The sequence below is a fragment of the Siphateles boraxobius genome, unplaced genomic scaffold (assembly GCF_051911475.1).
Source record: "Siphateles boraxobius isolate OS27281-9 unplaced genomic scaffold, OSU_SipBor_1 81, whole genome shotgun sequence".
NCBI classification, from domain to species: Eukaryota; Metazoa; Chordata; class Actinopteri; order Cypriniformes; family Leuciscidae; genus Siphateles; species Siphateles boraxobius.
The window spans coordinates 1,912,501-1,937,500 of record NW_027509210.1 but is presented as its reverse complement, the minus strand read 5'-3'; the positions used below and the strand labels follow the sequence as shown (position 1 = coordinate 1,937,500).

General features: G+C 33.9%; 1 protein-coding gene across 7 annotated transcripts in view; it reads right to left on the bottom strand.

Annotated features, from left to right (window-relative positions):
- Positions 1-25,000, bottom strand: part of wdr7 (WD repeat domain 7) — a 131,761-nt gene that overhangs the window by 71,960 nt on the left and 34,801 nt on the right. For 4 of the 7 annotated variants that reach the window (XM_077221322.1, XM_077221325.1, XM_077221323.1 and 1 more), the window contains 6 exons: positions 20,573-20,806; positions 17,197-17,687; positions 12,448-12,533; positions 4,777-4,836; positions 3,722-3,840; positions 1,348-1,471 (listed from right to left, as the gene is read on the bottom strand). In XM_077221322.1, coding sequence (XP_077077437.1) covers positions 1,348-1,471; positions 3,722-3,840; positions 4,777-4,836; positions 12,448-12,533; positions 17,197-17,687; positions 20,573-20,806 — 1,114 coding nt within the window. The remainder of the gene's footprint in view (positions 1-1,347; positions 1,472-3,721; positions 3,841-4,776; positions 4,837-12,447; positions 12,534-17,196; positions 17,688-20,572; positions 20,807-25,000) is intronic. The other 3 variants (XM_077221324.1, XM_077221327.1, XM_077221328.1) reach the window with 1 other exon arrangement.

The window sequence follows — 25,000 nt, the reverse complement described above, 5'->3', positions numbered from 1 at the left end:
GCTCTCTAGAATGAGAATGCCCCGCCCCCGAAACGTTCCGTTTCAATAGGAAATGCATCAACAGAGAAGAAAAAAAACTGTGCTCAACAATTCCTTAAAAAGTATAAAGTACAAAAACAAAGAACAGAAAATATCTGCTCTTAGAGGTTCAGAACAAACCCAAAGCAGAATGTTTGAGGAACATCAATACAACACAAACACAGAAATAAGACCTGCGAGGGAGGGATCGAACGCGGGTTTGGACCAAACAATCGAACTGAGTGTGAAAGCAGCCGCAGACACATTACACCCTGTGTGTTTTCACACTCCTCGTCTGCTTTGATGAGGGGCGTGTCTGGAGGGTTGAGATGGCCAGGTTAGTGCTGGTAAACACAACTGAACGTGTCTGTGGTGGAGAGCGGAAAGCACAGCGTTTCCCATCGCTGAGATCCTGGGGTGAATCTCAAAGATTTCTGATTCACCACAGAATCTACTGGAAAACACTTCCCACGACCTGGAGGGTTTGTGCCGGTTCATCTGTGGCCAACTACATCAAAGTGTGTGCCAAGAAGTGGAAAACATTCTCTGACACTTTCACCTGTAATCCAGCAGTGTCACTGTAAGAACAGTTGGACGTAGTGGTGTGCTGGTTTACACAGAAATTAATAAAAGTTGGAACAGACGGACGATAGATAGATAGATAGATAGATAGATAGATAGATAGATAGATAGATAGATAGATAGATAGATAGATAGATAGATAGATAGATAGATAGATAGATAGATAGATAGATAGATAGATAGATAGATAGATAGATAGATAGATAGATAGATAGATAGATAGATAGATAGACAATAGATGGATAGATAGATAGACAATAGATGGATAGATAGATAGATAGATAGATAGATAGATAGATAGATAGATAGATAGATAGATAGACAATAGATGGATAGATAGATAGACAATAGATGGATAGATAGATGGATAGATAGATAGATGGATAGATAGATAGATAGATAGATAGATAGATAGATAGATAGATAGATAGATAGATAGATAGATAGATAGACAATAGATGGATAGATAGATAGACAATAGATGGATAGATAGATAGACAGATGATTGATAGATAGATAGATATATAGATAGATAGATAGATAGATAGATAGACAATAGATGGATAGATAGATAAACAGATGATTGATAGATAGATAGATATATAGATAGATAGATAGATATCTGTTTGTCTGTCTGTCTTATTAAAACTTTTTTGTATTTCTCTATATATAAACCTGACGTGTGTGTGCGTGTGTGTGTGTGTTGCCTGATAATGACTCCTCAGGAGTGTTCAGTGTAAGACTCACGGGAGCTGACAGCATCCACGTACTGCGGCAGATACGGAGCCCAGAGGTCAATGGTGTCCTTCCGGCCCGACTGACCAATCCTGCGCAGTTCAGCCAAGAGGAGAGCCTGGGCCGCCTCTCGAACCTGCAACACACACACACACACACACACACACACACACACACACACACACAGACATGTCAGGTTTACACACTGCAGCGTTCCTGTTGAAAAGGCTCTCTTCAAGAAAGTGGAGTTATAACTGAAGTCACACACACAAACACACACACACGCACACACACACACACACACACACACAGACGCACATACACGCACGCACGCACAGACACAAGCACGCACACACATGTACATGCACATGCACACACACACGCACGCACATGCACACACAGACACACACACGCACACACACACACACGTGTCAGGTTTACTGCAACGCTCCTGTTGAAGAGGCTCTCTCTAAGAAAGTGCAGTTCTAACTGAAGCCCCGGCAGCCGAACTCAAATGCCAGACCGCTGAGATGAAGCGCAGGAATAAAGCACAAGCCTGAAAGAAGCCATTGAGGGAGATGGAGTGTGTGTCTTTGTCCCGCGGGGTTAGCAGGTGCTAAAGCTGTGAGATACGAGTGAAAGTGAATGCGAGAAGAGAGAGAGAGACAGAGAGGGACCCTTGGAGAAAAAGGATTAAGGATGCTTAACAGAGCGTCTCTTTCTTTCTTTTCTTTCTCTGTCAGTCTTTCTTCATTTCTCTCTCAGTGTGGCGTACGACACCTCTGGGGTCACGGACGTCACACTCTGACACACACACATCGCATGGCTCACAAAAACAAAGGACTAGGGATGCACGATATATCGGTCAACATATCGGTATCGACCGTTATATGTTAATTTTTATGTTATTTGTAATGTTATTGTTATCGGCCCGACAAAATAATTTGCCCGATATCTTAAAGTCGATAAATAGTGTATTACTTCCTTCAGCTAAGACGCTGTTCACCATGATGGTTTTGAATTGCTTGAAATATGATTGAAATCACTTCAAAAAGGAAAATACAGTTAAGTGAATATGCACAGCAAAAGTCTGTCATATAAGCTACATAAAATTATCATGAGAACATTATAAGTGTGTGTTTGTATCGGTTATCGGCTTACAAATATAAAGAAATATAGGTTATCGCTTTCAAATATAAATAATTATCGATTATCTGCTTACAAATATAAATTATCGGTTATCGGCTTACAAAGATAAATAATTATCGGTTATCAAATATAAAGAATTATCGGTTATCGGCTTACAAAAATAAAGAATTATTGGTTTTCTGCATAGAAATATAAAGAATTATCGGTTATTGGCTTATGAATATAAATAATTATCGGTTATCAAATATAAAGAATTATCAGTTATCGGCTTACAAATATAAAGTAGTATCGGTTATCGGCATACAAATATAAAGAATTATCGGTTATCTGCATACATATATAAAGAATTATCGGTTATCGGCTTACAAATATAAAGAATAATTGGTTATCTGTATACAAATATTAAGAATTATCTGTATACAAATATAAAGAATTATCGGTTATCGGCTCACAAATATAAAGAAGTATCGGGTATCGGCTTACAAATATAAAGAAGTATCGGGTATCGGCTTACAAATATAAAGAAGTATCGGGTATCGGCTTACAAATATAAAGAATTATTGGCATCGGCTTACAAATATAAAGTAGTATTGGTTATCGGCATACAAATATAAAGAATTATCGGTTATCTGCATACAAATATAAAGAATTATCGGTTATCGGATTACAAATATAAAGAATTATCGTTATCAGCTTACAAATATAAAGAAGTATAGGTTATCTGCATACAAATATAAAGAAGTATCGGTTATCGGCTTACAAATATAAAGAATTATCGGAATTTGCCATGTGGTTGATGTCCAGTGATGCTGACCAGAAATACATAATCATGTTTCGCTTGTTCACCTCAAAGTCGCGTTGGATTTTCTCCTCAGTGTAAAGGTTGAGAGGTCCATCTATCACTATTTTACATGTTCGTAGAGTTAGTTTGTGGAGTAAATAAATAGGCTATAACCTGTGTGTTTACACAGCCTTTTAAAAAACGGCAGGTGCTTGTGTTTCGTGTGCGTTCGGCCAATCAGCGTACAGTAACGTCACGGATAGTTCCTATAGTGCTGGTTTAGACCGACTCTGAAGTAGGAGTAAATCAGTTCCTCCGAAAGGAGATCCTAGAACTAAAATCGTTCCTGGTTCCTGCAGTGCGAACACAGCAAAAAACTTAAACTTCCGCCAATAGTTCTTGGAACTATAAAAAGGTTCCTCTGGTGCGAAAGCCACAAATAATACACTTTAATACCTCCAGGCAGCGGTCCTGCCATCTGCGTGCCAGCATCTCCAGTAGAGGAGGCCTGAATTTATCCAAACCCAGAAGATCAGGAAGCATGACACAATGCATGGCGGCCAGCTGACTCCAACCTACACAAACACACAATCACACAGAGAGTCAATCACAGCGATACACAACAGCCCTGCAGATCTGAAGCCCGGCCTGACAGGACCCTAGAAAAACATGAGCAACGGTTCAAATTCATGATCAGCAACATCCAACAAAGAATCACATATATCAGAAATATATGGAACAGCTTTTCGGAAAACGTATGAGGAGAAAAACTTCAAAGAAATTATATTTCTTTGTGAAACAAGATCAACAAACTTACCTTTGGGAAAATATTCTAACAACTACTGTACATTCAGGATAACGCTTTATATAGACTGAATAAAAAAGACAAACCTAGACTGGATCTCTAAGAAGGGAAAGAAGTGCGAAGCAGAAAAACTGAAGTATTGATACAAAAATATAACAAAATTTACCACCATGTTTTTGTTTTTTTTAAACAGCGTGTTGAAAATTTTACATGGAACATATCTGTCTCTCTTTTGAATTAAAATTTTAATTGCTCATGTTCAGGATTTAGTAACACTTTACAATAAGGTCTCATTTTCTCATTTAAATTAAAACAATAAAAAAACATTAAACTGTATACAGTATATGCAGTACAGACAACAAACAACTGCTTTAAGGATTTCATTCTTTCACTCATAAAGATGTGTTAAAACACTGAGGATCTGAAGATAAACGTGTGTGTGTGTGTGTGTGTGTGTGTGTGTGTGTGTGTGTGTGTGTGTGTGTGTGTGTGTGTGTGTGTGTGTGTGTGTAGAGTGTATAAGTAAGTGTATAAAGTAAGCATGCAGTCCAAGACATTTACATTGACACAGACCTAGAGACAGAACGAATCACACAAACACACACAGGCACTGAGCGCGAGCCGAACGGAAAGCATAGGGAGAGAAAACGAGCGCAGCTAAAGAAAGAGAAAGAGAGAGAGAGAGGCCTTTATTCAGAGAGAATACCTTCATTGACTGAGGGAGAGTGAGACACTCCTGAAGCAGAGGACGGGACAGCGACGGCAGCTTGAAAAGAGAGGAAAAGATCCGTGAAACAAAAAGAAAGAAAGAAGGAAAATAAGAAGGAAAATAAGACAGAAAAAAGAAAGAAAGTAAGAAAGAAAGAAAGATAGAAAGAACGAAAATATAAAAAAGAAAGAAAGTAAGAAAGAAAGAAGATATGAGAAAGAAAGAAAGAAAGAAAGAAGGAAAGAAAGAAAATATAATAAAAAAGTAAGAAAGTAAGAAAGAAGGAAAGAAAGTAAGAAAGAAGGAAAGAAAGTAAGAAAGAAAGTAAGAAAGAAAGAAAGAAAGAGAGAAACTAAGAAAGAAAGAAAATATAAAAAAGAAAGTAAGAAAGAAAGAAAATATAAGAAAGAAAGAAGGAAAGAAAGAAAACATGAGAAAGAAAGAAAGAAAGAAAGTAAGAAAGAAAGAAGGTAAGAAAGAAAGAAAGAAAGAAGGTAAGAAAGAAAGAAAGAAAGAAAGAAGGTAAGAAAGAAAGAAAGTAAGAAAGAAAGAAAGAAAGAAAGTAAGAAAGAAAGAAAGAAAGAAAGAAAGAAAGAAGGTAAGAAAGAAAGAAAGAAAGAAGGTAAGAAAGAAAGAAAGAAAGAAAGAAGGTAAGAAAGAAAGAAAGTAAGAAAGAAAGAAAGAAAGAAAGTAAGAAAGAAAGAAAGAAAGAAAGTAAGAAAGAAAGAAAGAAAGAAAGAAAGAAAGAAAGAAAGAAAGAAAGAAAGAAAGAAAGTAAGAAAGTAAGAAAGAAAGTAAGAAAGAAAGAAAGAAAGAAAGAAAGAAAGAAAGAAAGTAAGAAAGAAAGAAAGAAAGAAAGAAAGTAAGAAAGAAAGAAAGAAAGAAAGTAAGAAAGAAAGTAAGAAAGAAAGTAAGAAAGAAAGAAAGAAAGAAAGAAAGAAAGAAAGAAAGAAAGAAAGAAAGAAAGAAAGAAAGAAAGAAAGAAAGAAAGAAAGAAAGAAAGAAAGAAAGAAAGAAAGAAAGAAAGAAAGAAAGAAAGAAAGAAAGAAAGAAAGTAAGAAAGAAAGTAAGAAAGAAAGTAAGAAAGTAAGTAAGAAAGAAAGAAAGAAAGAAAGAAAGAAAGAAAGAAAGAAAGAAAGAAAGAAAGAAAGAAAGAAAGAAAGAAAGAAAGAAAGAAAGAAAGAAAGAAAGAAAGAAAGAAAGAAAGAAAGAAAGAAAGAAAGAAAGAAAGAAAGAAAGAAAGAAAGAAAGAAAGAAAGAAAGAAAGAAAGAAAGAAAGAAAGAAAGAAAGAAAGTAAGAAAGAAAGAAAGAAAGAAAGAAAGAAAGAAAGTAAGAAAGAAAGTAAGAAAGAAAGAAAGAAAGAAAGAAAGTAAGAAAGAAAGAAAGAAAGAAAGTAAGAAAGAAAGAAAGAAAGAAAGAAAGAAAGTAAGAAAGAAAGAAAGAAAGAAAGAAAGAAAGTAAGAAAGAAAGAAAGAAAGAAAGTAAGTAAGAAAGAAAGTAAGAAAGAAAGAAAGAAAGAAAGAAAGTAAGAAAGAAAGGAAGAAAGGAAGAAAGAAAGAAAGAAAGAAAGAAAGAAAGAAAGAAAGGAAGAAAGGAAGAAAGAAAGAAAGAAAGGAAGAAAGGAAGAAAGAAAGAAAGAAAGGAAGAAAGGAAGAAAGAAAGAAAGAAAGAAAGAAAGAAAGAAAGAAAAGAAAGAAAGAAAGGAAGAAAGGAAGAAAGAAAGAAAGAAAGGAAGAAAGGAAGAAAGAAAGAAAGAAAGGAAGAAAGGAAGAAAGGAAGAAAGAAAGAAAGAAAGAAAGAAAGAAAGAAAGAAAGAAAGAAAGAAAGAAAGAAAGGAAGAAAGGAAGAAAGAAAGAAAGAAAGGAAGAAAGGAAGAAAGAAAGAAAGAAAGGAAGAAAGGAAGAAAGGAAGAAAGAAAGAAAGAAAGAAAGAAAGAAAGAAAGAAAGGAAGAAAGGAAGAAAGAAAGAAAGAAAGGAAGAAAGGAAGAAAGAAAGAAAGAAAGGAAGAAAGGAAGAAAGGAAGAAAGAAAGGAAGAAAGGAAGAAAGGAAGAAAGAAAGAAAGAAAGAAAGAAAGAAAGAAAGAAAGAAAGAAAGAAAGGAAGAAAGGAAGAAAGAAAGAAAGAAAGGAAGAAAGGAAGAAAGAAAGAAAGAAAGGAAGAAAGGAAGAAAGGAAGAAAGAAAGAAAGAAAGAAAGAAAGAAAGAAAGAAAGGAAGAAAGGAAGAAAGAAAGAAAGAAAGGAAGAAAGGAAGAAAGAAAGAAAGAAAGGAAGAAAGGAAGAAAGGAAGAAAGAAAGAAAGAAAGAAAGAAAGAAAGAAAGAAAGAAAGAAAGAAAGGAAGAAAGGAAGAAAGAAAGAAAGAAAGGAAGGCCTCCAGCAGTGTTAGAAGAGTATAGAGTTATTAAATGAAAATAAACTGAATACATCGCCACTGAACTCACATGGACACAGGAAAATAACTAGAAATTAAAAATTAGTAACTAATTGGTTATTATGGTTATTAGTGTGACTATTCTAGATTTTATAATTATTATTAACTATGGTAAAAGTTTCCTAAAAATACGACTGGTATCAAAACCAATATTTTAGACAATTTTTTTAAATAAATGTATAAGAATAATTGGTAACACTTTAATCTCTTATTACATAACATTAGTTATTAACTAACATAAACAATACATGTGTCGCAATATTTATTAATCTTTTGTTAATGTTAATGGTCCACAATCATATTAACAGATACAACTTCTGATTTTTATTTCATGTATTAGTAAATGTTGAAATTAATATTAACTAAGATTATTTTTTATTGACAAAAGGAACTTTTTTGTTAAGCATTACAGAATAAATGTATTTTTATATAATTGTAGACACCTTTTAGTCTTTGCAGTTTCATTTTAAATAAAACATTTAAATTTAAGTACAAAAATGCTACTGTATTAAGTGCAAAAATGGTCAATTCTGTATAGTTAATACGGGTCCATAAAGCAGCATGAATAAAATCTGCTTCAAAAGTTTTTAATATCAACTTCCACAAAAGTATTTCAGTCAGCATTTGCCCTAAAACCGTTACTGTACTGTCGGATCATCAGATATTAATCAACGCTACTAAAGCTTTCGTGATATTCCTGTTATTATAGTTTTATTAGCATAGTAAATGTTTGTGCTGAAAAGCATTATACTGAAACCTGGATAAAATATGGTTAATAAAACAAAAGTTTTTCAATTGAACCTTTTAAACTACTCATGCTATTATATATCCTGTGTGAATATATTGGGGCTGGACGATTAAACGCTAAAAGATGGCGATTCGAACAATTCTGCTCTGTCTATTATACCGTATCATTATTTCTGTCTTACAATCATTCAGATTATCACAGAAGCACTGGGCGATCAAAATAGAGTAAATCACCTTTAGAAAGTAACCTGATGCTTCAAATAAAGATTGTATGTATCAAGACAAGTGACTGTTAAAACATGTGTTTGTCATTGAAGAGACAAATACAATTCAAGAGATTCGTTCAAAAACGAGTCTATATAAGCGAGTCATTGAATCATTCACTCAACTGACTTAAAACAGTCCATACAAAACATGTTGCTGCACCTGTAAAATTAACAATTATGAGCAAGAACTACAATATCCCATGAGTGCTCGAGAGAGAGAGAGAGAGAGAGAGAGAGAGAGAGAGAGAGAGAGAGAGAGAGAGAGAGAGAGAGAGAGAGAGAGAGAGAGAGAGAGAGACAGAGAGAGACAGAGAGAGAGAGAGAGAGAGAGAGAGAGAGAGAGAGAGAGAGACAGAGAGAGAGAGAGAGAGAGAGAGACAGAGAGAGAGAGAGAGAGAGACAGAGAGAGAGAGAGAGAGAGAGAGTGAGAGAGAGAGAGAGTGAGAGAGTGAGAGAGAGAGACAGAGAGAGAGAGAGAGTGAGAGAGAGAGAGAGAGAGAGAGAGAGAGAGAGAGAGAGAGAGAGAGAGAGAGAGAGTGAGAGAGAGTGAGAGAGAGAGAGAGAGAGACAGAGAGAGAGAGAGAGAGAGACAGAGAGAGAGTGAGGGAGAGAGAGAGAGAGAGAGTGAGAGTGAGAGAGAGTGAGAGAGAGTGAGAGAGAGACAGAGTGAGAGAGAGTGAGAGAGAGTGAGAGAGAGTGAGAGAGAGTGTGAGAGAGAGACAGAGAGAGAGAGAGAGAGAGAGAGAGAGAGAGAGAGAGAGAGAGAGAGTGAGAGAGAGAAGCCATGCATGCAGACAGAGAGACAGGGATCCGCTGCACCTGCAGTGTGGAGAGAAAAACCTCAACAAACAAACAAACAAACAAGTGGAAAGTGTTTTTCTACAAGCACATCATTCTCAGTAAGGTTGTGATCGCTGTGCACATTCAGCGGTGGACAAAAGTGCTGTCCAAAACTCATTTTCAATGAACCAGCAAGTTCGATTAAACCACTAAATTATGTTTTTACAATGATTTTAAATATGAGGCAAGAACAAAAACACTAAACATGGTAAAGGTATTCATCTGACAAAATTACTTGGTAAATAAACGCAAACTACAGCTACGGATTTATTTTACTTTGTAAAACAACTAATATATATTTTTTTTTTTTACATTTTTAAGAAAGAAAAAAGTGCACTAAATATAGAAAGCAATCTTTGTAGTAAGAAAACAAGAAATTAATTTTTTATGTATTTTATTTTTTATAAAAAGGAAAATCTGTCGGTGGATAGTGAAACAAATTTTTTTTTAAAGATCATAAACATCATGTAAATTAAGTATTTTGCAATTTATTTTTTATTTTATAATTTATTTTAAGTATTTTGCAATATAATGCAATTTTGTGGACTAATTATTTGTAACCACTCAACTGTTAAAATTACATTATCAGTCGATTATAAAAAAAATAAAATAAAGTTAAAATAAATATTTTTTGTATATAAATACATAGATATATATAAATAAATATAAATAAATACGTCTCAGAATCAGCATATCGGTTAACTGTTAATATTACCAGTAATGCTGTCCTCAATCAAGCCTGTCAAAAACTTGTTTATTTTTACATTTTAAGTCTGTTAAATAGATCACACAATAGCATATATCGATCAAAGCTGACAGACATGGAATAAAAGCCATTAAACTGTAATTGTTCAGTTATATCAGTTTTCTTGTGCTAAAGCTAAGCTACAGGCTCTCAGACTAACACTTCTTCTCGACGTCTCCGTAACGCCCAGCGAGATCTGCAGTGCTTCCTCTAAATCCCTCGTTCTGCCGGCACACGCTCGGCTTTTATCTCGGCACGCGATTTAAAGAACGACTCCATTAAAAAACACTTAATAACACAACCTGAGCACAGTTTCACAAACCCGTCCGGATCAATACGAGGAAACGAGAGGAGGGAAAAAACGCTACACGCGTTGAATAACTTTCATTATGTGTACAAACCTAGAGAGAAGTGTTAGATCAATATTCTCAACACATCTCAGAGGACCCTCTCTCTCTCTCTCTGTGTGTGTGTGTGTGTGTGTGTGTGTGTGTGTGTGTGTGTGTGTGTGTGTGTGTGTGTGTGTGTGTGTGTGTGTGTGTGTGTGTGTGTGTGTGTGTGTGTGTGTGTGTGTGTGTGTGTGTGAGAATGAGATAATAAGTGAATCATAACGTTCTCCTTCTCTAAACGCAATCTGGTCCGGCGTGAGAATTCATCGGACAGGCGCGTGTCAGAAGTGACGCTTCTCGCGGTGTTTAGTCCGGTGAAAGACTTTAGCATGAGAAAGAAACGCTGCAGGGCCTTCTGGTCCAGGAGAACAACACAACACCAGCACTTCCCCTGTGAATGAGCCAAACAGGCGTGTGGCGTGAGACACTGAACACAAGCCATTATTCACAGTCCTCCTCTATTGTGACCCAACAATAGCAGCTCGGGACGGGGGACAAATTAGGGCACGTGTTGAGGAAGAGTGTGTGTGTGTGTGTGTGTGTGTGTGTTACTAACAGGGTTTAAGCAGACATCATGCACTAAACAGTGTCTAACAAAGCTTCAATACCAAACAAAATGCTAAATGCATTTTTTTTCTTAAAAAAAAGTATAAATGAAAAAGCAGAATGAAAGAAAAGTGCACTAAATATAGGAAGCTATGTTAGTATGAAGAGAATAAACTATAACTGTTTTAATTGATAAAATCACCCAAACATATTGAGATGTCAATTTTTGTTAATATCGCACACACTCCTAATGCAAATACTTCTATATCTTTATTGCATTTTAACTCTTCCATTTAACATTATGAATCTACCTGACAACAACTGATTATTCAAGTTATAGTTCCTCTGAATAAAAGTAAATAAAAATAAATAAATAAAAATATTAAGATCAATTTTTGTTGATATCACACACACCCCTAATGCAAATACTTCTTTATCTTTACTGCATTTTAATCCTTGCATTTAACATTATGAATCTACCTGACAACAATTGATTATTCAAATCGTGGTTCCTCTGAATAAAAAAAAATAAAAAAAATTAAATTGTCAATATCGCACACCCCTAATGCAAATATTTATATAACTTTACTGGATTTTAACTCTTTTATTTAACATTATGAATCTACCTGACAACAACTGATTATTGAAATCGTGGTTCCTCTGAATAAAATAAAATATTGTGTGTGTTACGAACAGGGTTTAAACAGACACCCTGCACTAAACCGGACCATTTTCTGGTGCATGTTATCTAGAATTGTCCATAGCAAAGCTTCAATGCCAAACAAAATGCATTATTATTGGCGTTTGATAAGATCAGCATTTTCTCCTGCTGGACGATGTGAAATGCAAGACATGCAAACCGGGAAGAAACATCTAAAAACCAGACAGAAGACCCTAGAAACCGCACATCAACCAGTTCTTCAAAGAATGATAAAAGAAAAGGCAGAGTGAAAAAAACAAAAGTGCACTAAATAATAGAAAGCTATGTTAGTATGAAAAGGGGAATACACTTTAAATGCTGTTATTGAAAAAATAAACATTTATTTATGAAAATATTATTATAATAAAATAAATATTAATATATATTATTTTTGCCGATATCGCACACCCCTAATGCAAATACTTCTATATCTTATTAAATTTTATATTTTATCAAATAAAATGATAAAATAAAACATTTAGATTTACATTTTTGTTGATATCGCACAACCCTAATGCAAATACTTCTATATCTTATTAAATTTTAGATTTTATCAAATAAAATGATAAAATAAAACATTAAGATTTACATTTTTGTTGATATCGCACAGCCCTAATGCAAATACTTCTATATCTTTACTGCATTTTAACGTTATGAATCTACCTGAGAACAACCGATTACTCAAATCATGGTTCCTCTGAATACAAAAATAAATAAAATAAATAAAAAAAATGTAAATTGTCAATATCGCACACCCCTAATGCAAATATTTCTATATCTTTATTACATTTTAACTCTTGCATTAAACATTATGAATCTACCTGACAACAACTGATTAGTCAAATCATGGTTCCTGTTTGAAATAAACAATAAAATAAAATAGGGTCAGTCCGACGGGGTGTGTGTGTGTGAAGCTTGTTTCTGACTCGATGAGTGTGTATGTTTTACAGCGAGAGCATGTTTCTGATGTGGCAGACTGTATTTGTGCTCAGTGTTTGTAGTTACCTTGTTTGATCTGTCCTTGCAGGGCCGGGCTGGAGGCCTGCGGGCCGCTGTGTCTCGGGCTCTCGGGGGTTCCTGGTCTTGGGGGTCTGAAACACAAAAGGCCAAATGAAATATTTAACACACACACTGTATCTGCAGCACAGAATTTAACATCAGACCAGTGCGAGTGTGAGAAGATACACGTGCATGTCTGTATGTTTTATTAATATTTTGAATTAGCTTTTATTTCTATATTTTTTAGTTTTTGAGTTAAATTTAGCTTCATTTTTAATCATTTACTCATGTGCTTTTTCAATATTGATTTTTATTTTTATTTCAGTTTTAGTTATTTATTTTGAGTTCCAAATTTTATTACTTCAACATAAACTTAATTCAGTTTATTGCCATGTCTTTAAAATACTCTCATTATAATAGTTTTTGTGGGTAAATCCTGAAATATTTTTTCACTGTTTTTACTTGAATGTCTTTGTTTTAAATAAATAAATAAAGACCATTTTTCCTTAAATATGTTTTTTTATATATATATCATAAGAAATTATTAATATCCCCTTAATAATTTATTGCGAGTACAATAAAGCTTCTGCAAACCAGGGTTATTATCATTAACTGAGAACTAAAACTATTAAAACATTTATATTATGATTATGTTCACATATATGTGAAATAAAATATAGATATTAGTAGAAAAACTTAAACTGAGTGAAAATTTGAAATGTAATTAAAAATTAAATAAGTTGAAGCACTAAAATTAATTGACAGGAAATAAATAAAAGCTAAAACTGAAATAAAAATAAAAATAAACAACCTAAATAGCATAATTTAAATTAATAAATAAAATGACAAAAGCACATAATTTAAAAAAATGACTAAAAATTTAACTAAAATTAACAAAAAACATAAACTTATTCAAAATATGAATATAACTAAAATAACACTCTCACAAACACATTTTTGAAGAATATAAAAATATCGTTATTAACAAATTACCCTAAAATATTGAGGTATTAATTTTGCCAATATTGCACACCCCTAATGCAAATACTTCAACATTTTTCTGCATTTTTAACTGTTGCATTAAACAATTTGAATCTAACCCACAACTGATTGAAAAAAATGAAATAATTATAATTAAAATGTATAATGATCATGAAAAGACTGCAAAAAATATTAAAATATTTTTGTATCCATGTAAGCTATATCGCTCAACCCTAGTTGCAAAAAAACTCCTGTCATTTGGAGGAAGTAACGAGATGTCTTCGTACAGTCAGCTTGTTATCTCTTCTACACACGAGATCTCTCTCTCTCTCTCTCTCTTTATTCAGTGTTTTTGTGTCTCGTCCTGTCCTCATCACTCTCCGCTCCGCCTGTCATATTCACTCTAACGAGAGCCTGACCTCGTTAAAGCTTCAGATCAAGCTTCTCGAGATCTTTGATTCCACATTCTGCTCAGAGTTCAGTTTTTTAAAAGCACATTTTAAGAGGGGTGAGAAGGTATGAAATAAACGACTTCTGACAGAGTTAAGAAGTTGTAGGTTTAGTAAGAGACTCGCTTGAAACGTTTCTCTTGCCAAACTATACAGTCAAAAGGCTTTTGATAGGAACTCAAGAAGTGTGTGTGTGTCTCAGGAAAGTTTTAGCCGCTTTATAAACCCTTCTGAACGCATTATAAAAGACACTAAAACCGCAGTTTGATGGAAACGGTCCAAACGTCCACCAACAGCAATAATAAAGTGTTTTTATTTCAACTGCAACATTTCTGATAGGTTCATCCTGGGCTTGTTTGAGAAGTTTATTGACAAGTTATTGAAAATACCATATTTTTTGGCCGTTTTAGCTTTCCAGTGCGTAACTTTGCCCTCCAAAGCGTTTAGAAAACAAATCTCAAGTAAGGCCGTAAATGTGAAATTGCCTCGTAAAAATGTGGAGCAGATTTTGCTCAGAGCAACACAGAGATTAAAAGATGATCAGAAATGTTTTAATATCTGTGTGTAAACAGAAGGATGTAGTTAATGTGGACAAAAATTAGCATACAAAAAAATATAGATTATAACAAATAACGTTATTTTCTCAGGATCCTTACAAAATGTTAATTGCTGCAGTCAACTAAAAAATGTATTTATTTTACTGATTTTCAGTTAAGTCAGTTGAGTGAATGATTCAATGACTCACTCATAAAGTCTGGAAATGAAATGCATAATAGTAAATACAACATACTAGAATGTACATTACCTGAAGAAAATGTTTTAATATCTGTCTGTAAACAGAAGGACGTGATTCACATGGAAATGATTGCGATTATAACAAATAACAATATTTTCTCAGGATTTTGAAAAAATATTAATTTGATTTATTTTCTGAGTCCGTTGAGGGAATGATTCAGTGACTCACTCAAAGTCTGTTAATGAAATACATAATAGTAATACCAAATATTAGTGTTTGGACTGAAACGTAGGACTCTCGAAGCAAACATGTCCAGGTAATGCTTTACCCCAAAAATCAAATTAAATAAATGTAAAAAATGCATTGAGACATTATTTTCATGATAGTTAAGCACATTTCTCTGGAAATCTCATTACCTCATGCAAAACATATATGATTATTTAAATGATAAAAAGTACTTCCTTTAATTTATGCTTATGTTTAAATAAAATAATTAATCAATCATCTTCCTAAACTAATGATTAAATACTTTTGTATTTGTTATCTTAAATTAGTACAATTATATTACAAATTATAAAAATAGTCTTTTAAAATATTTTATTTTTTATAAAACACATCTCTCTCTATATAAAAAAAATATAAATATATATGTGTGTGTGTATATAATCTTCATAAAATATTTATTTACAATAAGCAATATATTTGTTCCAGTATTTATTAATCTTTGTTAATGATAATATTAACAGCTGTTCATTGTTAGTTCGGGTCCATTAAATAATATAAACAGATACAACTTTTGATTTTAATAATATATTAGTAAATGTTGAGATTAGCATTAACTAAGATTAATAAATGCTTTAGAATTGTATTGTTAGTTCTTGTTAACTAATGCAGTTAAATAATGTTACCAAATGGAAAATTGTAAAATTCAATAATGGAGAATCATGAAGAATCACCATTAAGAATGCATTATGGTTATGCAACTGTCATGATATTTATACATTATGGTTATGCAAATGTCATTTATACAGTGATTCTGATCACATATAAATAATTCAAGATTAAATTAACGTGAAATATAACGCTAAACCTTAAAATAAACCGCTCCCTCAAAATTACCCTCATTATATCGATTCACGAAAGTTATTTCAAGGTAAAACTGACTTTGAAAGAAATCGGTGGCGCTGCCCTTCAATCTAAACATGATACACAAACACATTGACGGCGCGTATTGACGGATTTCACGTGTTGCTAGTTGCTAGTTCACCTGCAGAGAACGAGGCTGAAATCTCTCACCTGCGGACAAGCTGAACGATCAGCAAACAAACAGCGAGAGAGAGAGAGAGAGAGCTCGATAGCCTTCAGTGGCTTCACCCGCGGGGCCGTTATGACCAGAACAACCGCACCGGCCCCTGGGAACGAGCGCCGGCCGAGGCCCCTGGGTGCAGACGAGACGCTTCATGCTTTCTCCACCGTCCTGAACCTCCATCACAGCCCTGGGAGCCCGCGGGGATTAAAGCCCCCAGATACGCATAAGAAAACACAGGTAAACAATAGAAACAGCGGGGCTGAAACACACCGCCTGACGCCTGAAGGTTGTTTACTTTCTTTTAGTTTAACTTTAAGTACTTAAATTATAATTAAAAATAAAACTGAAATAGGAATTTAAAAGAGCTATATTAGACAGGTAAGGAAATAAACTAAAAAAATATATATTACAAAAGAAATTTACTAATTTTAATTGAAATTAAAATGCAAAGAAACTATATATGTAAATAAAAACGAATTTAAAATTATAAATGAAACACTAAATATATCAGTGCATTTTCACATCAGTCTTCATTTGTATACATAATAAAATAAATAAAAGTATTAATATAAAAAAGCAATATATATATATTTATTTTAGTTTTATTAATATTTTTAGTTTGTATGTTAATTTTAGTTAAATCTGTAGTAATTTCGTTATATGCTTTTATTTTATATTGCTATAAAGGTTTACTTTATTTTTATTTCAGTTTTAGTTTTTATTTATTTCCACTTAATAATTTTAATGCTTCATCTTCAACTTATTTTGGTTTATTTTCTGCTTAAAACTGCAGTGAACCAAAGACAGTCTCAAAAACACGGTTTGTAATCGCTGGTGTTTCTGACGTCACAAACTACCTCGTAACCAATCAGATCAACGTGTGATCGTCAACGAGTGGATCTCTGAGTGAGTGAGTGAGTGAGTGAGTGGAGGCGGGGCTCATTTGCATATTCATAGAACCCCACGCATAGTAAATGAGACAAGAGTGTCGAGTTACATTCAAGACATGAATTTTTTTGTTCAAGGAAAAACGTTTAAAATATAATTTTAGTGATCAAAGACGAGTTTTAAGGGAAAAAATTATTAACTACTGATCATTATGAGTGTTTGGTGTGTGTGTGTGCGCGCGTGTGTGTATGTTTGTGCGCATGTGTGTGTGCATGTATGTAAGTTTGTATGTATGTGTGTGTGTGTGTCTGTGTATATATGTGTGCGTATGTGTATGTATGTGTGCGTGTGTATGTATATGTGTGCGTATGTGTATGTGTGTGTGATTTCACCTGACTGGCGCTTTCTTCATATGCTCTCCGATGAAGGTGGCGTTGGTCATGCCCATCAGCGTGTTAGCGAGTGAGATGACAGACAGCAGGTGCTGCGTGGTCACGGCTCTCGACACGCCGTACGTTCCCTTTCCCACGACCTCGGTCACGGAGAGCGTCTCCACCGACCCCTGCGCCAGCCGGCGGAGCAGCGAGTCCTTGAAGGTGGGCAGCATCAGAGACATGTGCCCGCCGCGCGAGATCAGGCCGAAGGAGATGGGTGTGTGTGGGCGGAGCATGCCGAGCCGGTTCACACACACCTCGTCCAGGTCCCCGTTCAGGCCCCAGGCGTGCAGGCAGGACATGAAGAGCTTGGCCGTGTCCATGGTCAGGTTGTACTCCAGGAGACTCAGAGACTTGGACTTCTCCTCGCGCCGGCGCTGCTCCTCCTCTTCATCCTCGTCTTCGTCCAGCAGGTGCTCCTTGATGTTTTCTTTAATGGTCTCCTTCACCTGTGCAGGTGGAGTGATGGTGAGGACACATCATGTGACGACAAATAAACCAACAACAGACGATTGATATGCTTTTATTTCTCTGGGGTTTTTTTACATCTGGAAAGCTTTTGACTACCAGTGTTATTTTAGTTTTATTCAAATATTTTTAGTTTTCAAGTTCATTTTCGTTTAACTTTTAGTCATTTCTTTATGTGCCTTTATATATATATATATATATATATATATATATATATATATATATATATATATATATATATATATATATACTGTATATATTGCTATTTAGGTTTAATTTATTTTTACTACAGTTTTAGTTGGCATTTATTTCCAGTTAATAATTTTAACTTAAACTTATTTTAGTGTATTGTCAATGCAACATTTCTAATCTTGAAGTTTTTCAACTAATTTTCATATTATATTTATATTTTTATTTCAGCTTTATTTCAGTTAACAGAAATGTTTTAATAGTTCTAGTTTACGATAATAACCTTGTTGACTACTTTTAATCATTCCTTTTTAATATTAAACTATAATGTTTAATATATATATTTTTATTCCTATAAAAATAAACATGTAAAATAGCATGTTTATAAAATATAAAACCTTTAAATATAAATACAGATAAATATAATTAATATAATTAGTATAAATTATAATAATAAATATATAAGTAAATATAGTATGTATTATTATACTCATATTACTTTATTTCATATAATACAAAATATTATCTTAATTTATTATCTTAATTTAGTACTTTTATATTACAAATTATAATAAATAAAATTATTTAAAAATAGTCTTAAAATATTTAATTTTATAGAACAATTATAATTTTACACACACATACTTTAATATAAAGTAAATAAAATATTTATTATTTTTATCGTTTATTTTTTTATACTAAATGTATTTATTTTATTAAAAAATTAATTTTAAATACAATTAAAATTAATTATAAATAGCTGTTATTATTATTATTATTAATATTATATTATTATTATCTTCATAAAATATATGATTTTTTATAAAACATCTCTTAATAATATAAAAAATGTAAAAGATATATACATATATCAATATATATATATATATATATATATATATATATATATATATATAAATATACACATATATATATATATATATACACATATATGTGTGTGTGTGTGTGTGTATATATATCAATAAATATATGTATATTTATATAATCTTCCTAAAATATTTATTAAATACTTATTTTATTTATCTTAATTAGTACAATTATATTATAAATAATAATAAATACAAATATTTAAAAACAAATAATGTTGTAAATGTATTTAATCACTTCCCCCTGAACCATATTTCAATCCCCCAATGAGGAATTTTCCAACCAACGGATCAATTCAATTGATCTGCAGATGAAACGCAAGAACACATTAGACAGGTTTATAAAGTTGACTGTAAAGTGGATTGCAGGCCAGCGATGGTCTTTTGTTCAGTGATATGAAAAAAATAAGCTTTTTCTGTCTATCTGATCGCAAAAGGGGCTTTCGCACTAATTTACTCCTACTTCTAGAGTCGTGGTGCGTCCCAATTCGCATACTATCCGTCCTAAATAGTATTAAAAAATAGAATTATTACATCCCAAATCGTAGTATGTTGAAATGAGTGTTTCAAAGATACCCAGATAGTCAGTGCAGATTGATGTGCACGCTAACGGCTGATATTACACACAACCCATCGCGCGTTAGACGAGGATTCGGGTAGAACTACAAACACGAGTGAAAAGTGTTAAAAAACTACAGACATGAGGACGCGCGCGAGTCCGGCGGTTATGTAGAGAGGTTTAGATAAAGGGGTTGGAGTGATTAATTATCAGTATCTAACCTGACGAAAATGTATTTATTCAACGTTGTCTACATTATATTGCATCTGCAGCAGCATTGTGGACTTTTGTAAAGATACGTTTAGCCATTAACTTTCAAATGAATCATGTTCAAATTGCAAACACATGAGGAGAGTCTCCGCATGAAAGACCCACGACTGCAGATGAACGTGCTTCTACATTTCTCTCCGAAACGCTAGGAAATCAAATTAGATTGAATCGAGGATTTTAACTGTGACAGGATGATTGACAGGTCAGTTTACAGTGACAGGATGATTGACAGGTCAGTTTACAGTGACAGGCACACGCGACAGATCTGTCCGTTAAAGATGGCGAAGTAGTATGTTCCAAAGCTCTTTTGCAACACACTCAAAAGTATGTACTTTTTCTTCACAAAAAGAGTAGATACTTGTAGGGCGTAGTATAAGTAGGCGAATTGGGACGCAGCATCGGTCTACACCAGCGCTATAGGAACTACAGTGACGTTAGTGTTCGCTGATTGGCCGAACGCACGCGAAACACAAGCACCCGCCATTTTTTAAAAGGCTGTGTAAACACACAGATTACAGCCTATTTATTTACTCCACAAACTAACTCTACGAACATGTAAAACAGTGATAGATGGACCTCTCAACCTTTACACTGAGGAGAAAATCCAAGAGGAACATGATTATGTATTTCTGCTCAGCAACACTGGACATCAAACGCTAATACCTTTTCATTACTGTCTACTCTCTATGTATAACAGTTCTATCTAATAACGTATTAGACTGTTAGACAGATCGTAAACTAATGAACACGGAGAATGCGAGCGTTGTGAGCTCAGTCGATATCTCAGCGCCGTCAAAATAAAAGTCCCAAAAACAAGCGCGGCTCTTCAGAGTTCCTACTAGCGGTGCGAATGCAACCAGGAAAACGTTCCTATGGGAACCATTAGTTTTCGGGGAAACACCCAGTGGCTCGTTCCCAGAACTATCCGGTGCGAAAGCCCCTAATCATGCAAGAGTCTGACCTGTTTGAAAATCTTATTGGCCAGGAATGACCCGCTCTTGTCGGCTCCGCCGGGAGCTTTCTGCAGGGATTCTGGGGAGACGAGAGTGGGATTGGGACGCTGCGCCTCCTCCGTCAGTAACTGGATGATAACGGCCTCCACGTCGAAAAACAGCACGTGCATGTCGGGATCCGTGACGTTCGTCTTCATGGCCTGGACCACCAGCGAGTTATGGGAGTATTTGGGAAGGTTCCCCTACAAACAAAAAAGAAGAAGGTTTTTTTTCAGGCTATTTTGTGCCAATGATTCAAAGCAAACCATCTATAAAAGGAACAACTTTACAAGAGACAGCAAGAAAAATGTGTCTGTGACTGCTCTGGAACAACAAAGAAGCTCGGGTCAATGATTTTGCTCCGGCGTCTCCGTGATGAAAAGGAAACGGCAGTGAGAGCGGATGAGCAGAGAGTCAAACACACTTCGCCTTAAAATTGAGCTGCACGATTATGACTGAGAATCGCAATTTTTTTTGAAATTTTTGCAATGTCTGAACAGACATCTAAACTAAATAAATAGTAATTTACTAGAGGTTCTGACAAAATGTTAATTGCTGCAGTCTATTTAAAAATGTTTTAATATTTTTTTTTTAAATCGGTTTGAGTGAATGATTCAATGTCTCACTCATATAGACATTTGAATGATTCAATGTCTCACTCATATAGACATTTGAATGATTCAATGACTCACTCATACTGACATTTGAATGATTCAATGTCTCTCTCATATAGACATTTGAATGATTCAACGTCTCACTCATACTGACATTTGAATGATTCAATGTCTCACTCATACTGACATTTGAATGATTCAATGTCTCACTCATATAGACATTTGAATGATTCAACGTCTCACTCATACTGACATTTGAATGATTCAACGTCTCACTCATATAGACATTTGAATGATTCAATGACTCATTCATATCGACATTCGAATGATTCAATGACTCACTCATATAGACATTTGAATGATTTAATGACTCACTCATATAGACATTTGAATGATTCAACGTCTCACTCATACTGACATTTGAATGATTCAACGTCTCACTCATATAGACATTTGAATGATTCAATGACTCATTCATATCGACATTCGAATGATTCAATGACTCACTCATATCGACATTCGAATGATTCAATGACTCACTCATATAGACATTTGAATGATTTAATGACTCACTCATATCGACATTTGAATGATTCAACGTCTCACTCATACTGACATTTGAATGATTCAATGACTCATTCATATCGACATTCGAATGATTCAATGACTCACTCATACTGACATTTGAATGATTCAATGACTCATTCATATCGACATTCGAATGATTCAACGTCTCACTCACACTGACATTTGAATGATTCAACGTCTCACTCATATAGACATTTGAATGATTCAATGACTCACTCATATCGACATTTGAATGATTCAATGACTCTCATACTGACATTTGAATGATTCAATGACTCACTCATATAGACATTTGAATGATTCAATGACTCACTCATATCGAGATTTGAATGATTCAATGACTCTCATATAGACATTTGAATGATTCAATGACTCACTCATATCGACAATTGAATGAATCAATGACTCACTCACATATACATTTGAATGATTCAATGACTCACTCATATAGACATTCGAATGATTCAATGACTCACTCTTAGATATCATATAGAGAATAGATGCCCTATTGGCCGCTGTGGCGCCAGAAATGCGGCCGCCATCTTAAACCGGTCATACTCCTATTTGCGTTGCATAGCAGCAGTAGATGCCAGAGCACTGTGCAGCATATTCCTGCTCAAATCGGCGGACCATCACTCGGGGATTACTTTTCACAAGTAAGATTTAACATTTAAGATTACCGTACTATTGGTTGTATTTTGTGAACAAAATATTCAATGTGTCCTGTATCGTAGCTACGTGTATGACCTTTGCAGCAAAAAAACTTGTGTGAAAATCAGTTCGGTATTCAGTGAGATATGATTAATTAAATGCGCTGGCAGCTCATTGCACCTGTCAAACAGATTACACTGAGCGGAGCGGGTGACCGGTTTAAGATGGCGGCCCCACGGCTCGTCCGCGCCAGTAGGCAGTAGCGGTCGATAGGGCGTCTATCTATATAATAATAATAATAATAAACTTTATTTTATATAGTGCCTTTAAAAGTAGCATCTCCAAGCACTTTACATAAAAATAATGAAATTAGAAAGATACACAACAGTCTAGGCAGTAAAAACTAAACAAGCAATAAAAATAGAAAGCCAATATAATAACAAACACAGTAATCACACGAATCACATAAAAGCATATGATGTCTATGGACTCACTCATATAGACATTTGAATGATTCAGTGACTCACTCATACAGACATTTGAATGATTCAACGACTCACTCATATAGACATTTAAATGATTCAACGACTCACTCATATAGACATTTGAATGATTCAATGACTCACTCATACAGACATTTGAATGATTCAACGACTCACTCATATAGACATTTGAATGATTCAACGACTCACTCATATAGACATTTGAATGATTCAACGACTCACTCATATAGACATTTGAATGATTCAACGACTCACTCATATAGACATTTGAATGATTCAACGACTCACTCATAGACTTATTCACTTCACTTATTCACTTATTAATTCAAATAAAATTTAAATATATGATTGACTAAATAAATGAATAAACAATTAAATGAATGAATTAGCATCTAAATGAATGAATTAATAAATTAAATAAATGACTAAATTAAAAATAATTAAAATTAATACATTTTTAAAAAGTAAATGAAAATCAGTAGATTAATCATGCTTATTTTTTGATTCATTCTAAAACAGGCTCTATGTTCTCGAAACAAAATCCATATTCCTGTATCTGCAGAGGAATCGGATGCGTTTCCATGTGATTCAAGCCCTCGAGCCTCCTCAATGAGCAGCTCATTATAACAGTAGTAATCAGCAAGTCTTCTTCAAACACATCAGTCAAAAGTTGTTCAGCGCGCAGGATAATCTATTTATTTCATGATCTGTGTAATAATCTCTAATGCTCATTAAGCCCTCCAGCATTCATTTCATCTCATCTGCTTCCAGTCGGCCCGTATTAAATAGCAAGCTTGCTAATTGTTATTCAATGTTAATTCGATGAACAAAGCACCTGCGATCCATTAGAGACATCAGGGAGGATGTTTACGACCGGCCCGATTCAGACGCGCTTCCTAACCAAAACTTCTGTGGCTGAACATAAAAATGCCCAAAGCATTAGATAAATGACCCAGAATGCCGTGCGTTAAGGTAAAATTTGAACGTGGCTCATGCAATCGTATTTTCTTGTTGAAATGATTCTTAAGATAGCGGTTTTCTTTATGGAGTGCAATGCATTTACTGTGGTAAAAACTCGTCCTGTATTTCGTGTCCTTCAGTGTAATGTCTGACTCCTGGAGTCTGGCCTACAATGTCTGCTCTTTGTGTTTGCGTTCAATGGCTCTGATGGCGGTCTGAGGGGCCGCATTGATCACAAACACACACACACACACACACTGCTTGCGCAAAGCCTTTCATTTTCCATCAGGTCTCTGGGAAACCAAAGTAAAAGGCAACTGTTGCACCGAAAGAAGACAAATCTGTGAGATACAGATGAAATGTGTTTCATAAATAAATAAATAAATAAATAAATAAATAAATAAATAAATAAATGTCTGACTGAAAAATGCACACAAAAAAAAAAAATATATATATATATATATATATATAAATAAAAAATCACTTTAAATAATTACATTATTTCTGATTTCTCAGAAACAGTTTGTCGGTCTATATCAAGAATACACACTATGTATACAAATAAAATCATATGCATATCATATTAACATTTCAGAAGTAAATCAATATAGGACTAAAAAATACAAAATAAAATATATATGATTCTCAGTTACATAACTTCTGTCTGACACTGTTGTTATAAGAAAATAGAATAAAAATAAAATCATCTGAATACATAAATATATAAAATAAAAGAATATATATGAGGGTCTCAGTAACAATTTCTATCAGTCTGACACTGTTGTGATAAGAATAAACACTATAAATAAAAAATAAAATCATCTGAAATTATTAGAACATTCCAGAACTAAATTAATAAATGACTGACTGAGATAAAATAATAATAATAAAAAAAATACATAAAATTAAATTCACAAAAGATATGTGGGTCTTAGTAATATAATTTCTGTCTGTCTGACACAGTTGTGTACAAGAATAAATATCTGCCTGAAAATATATATATATAAATAAATATGTGGGTCTTAGTAACATCATTTCTGTTCAAAAACACACACTATCTGAATGCAGCCCAGTCTCTCTC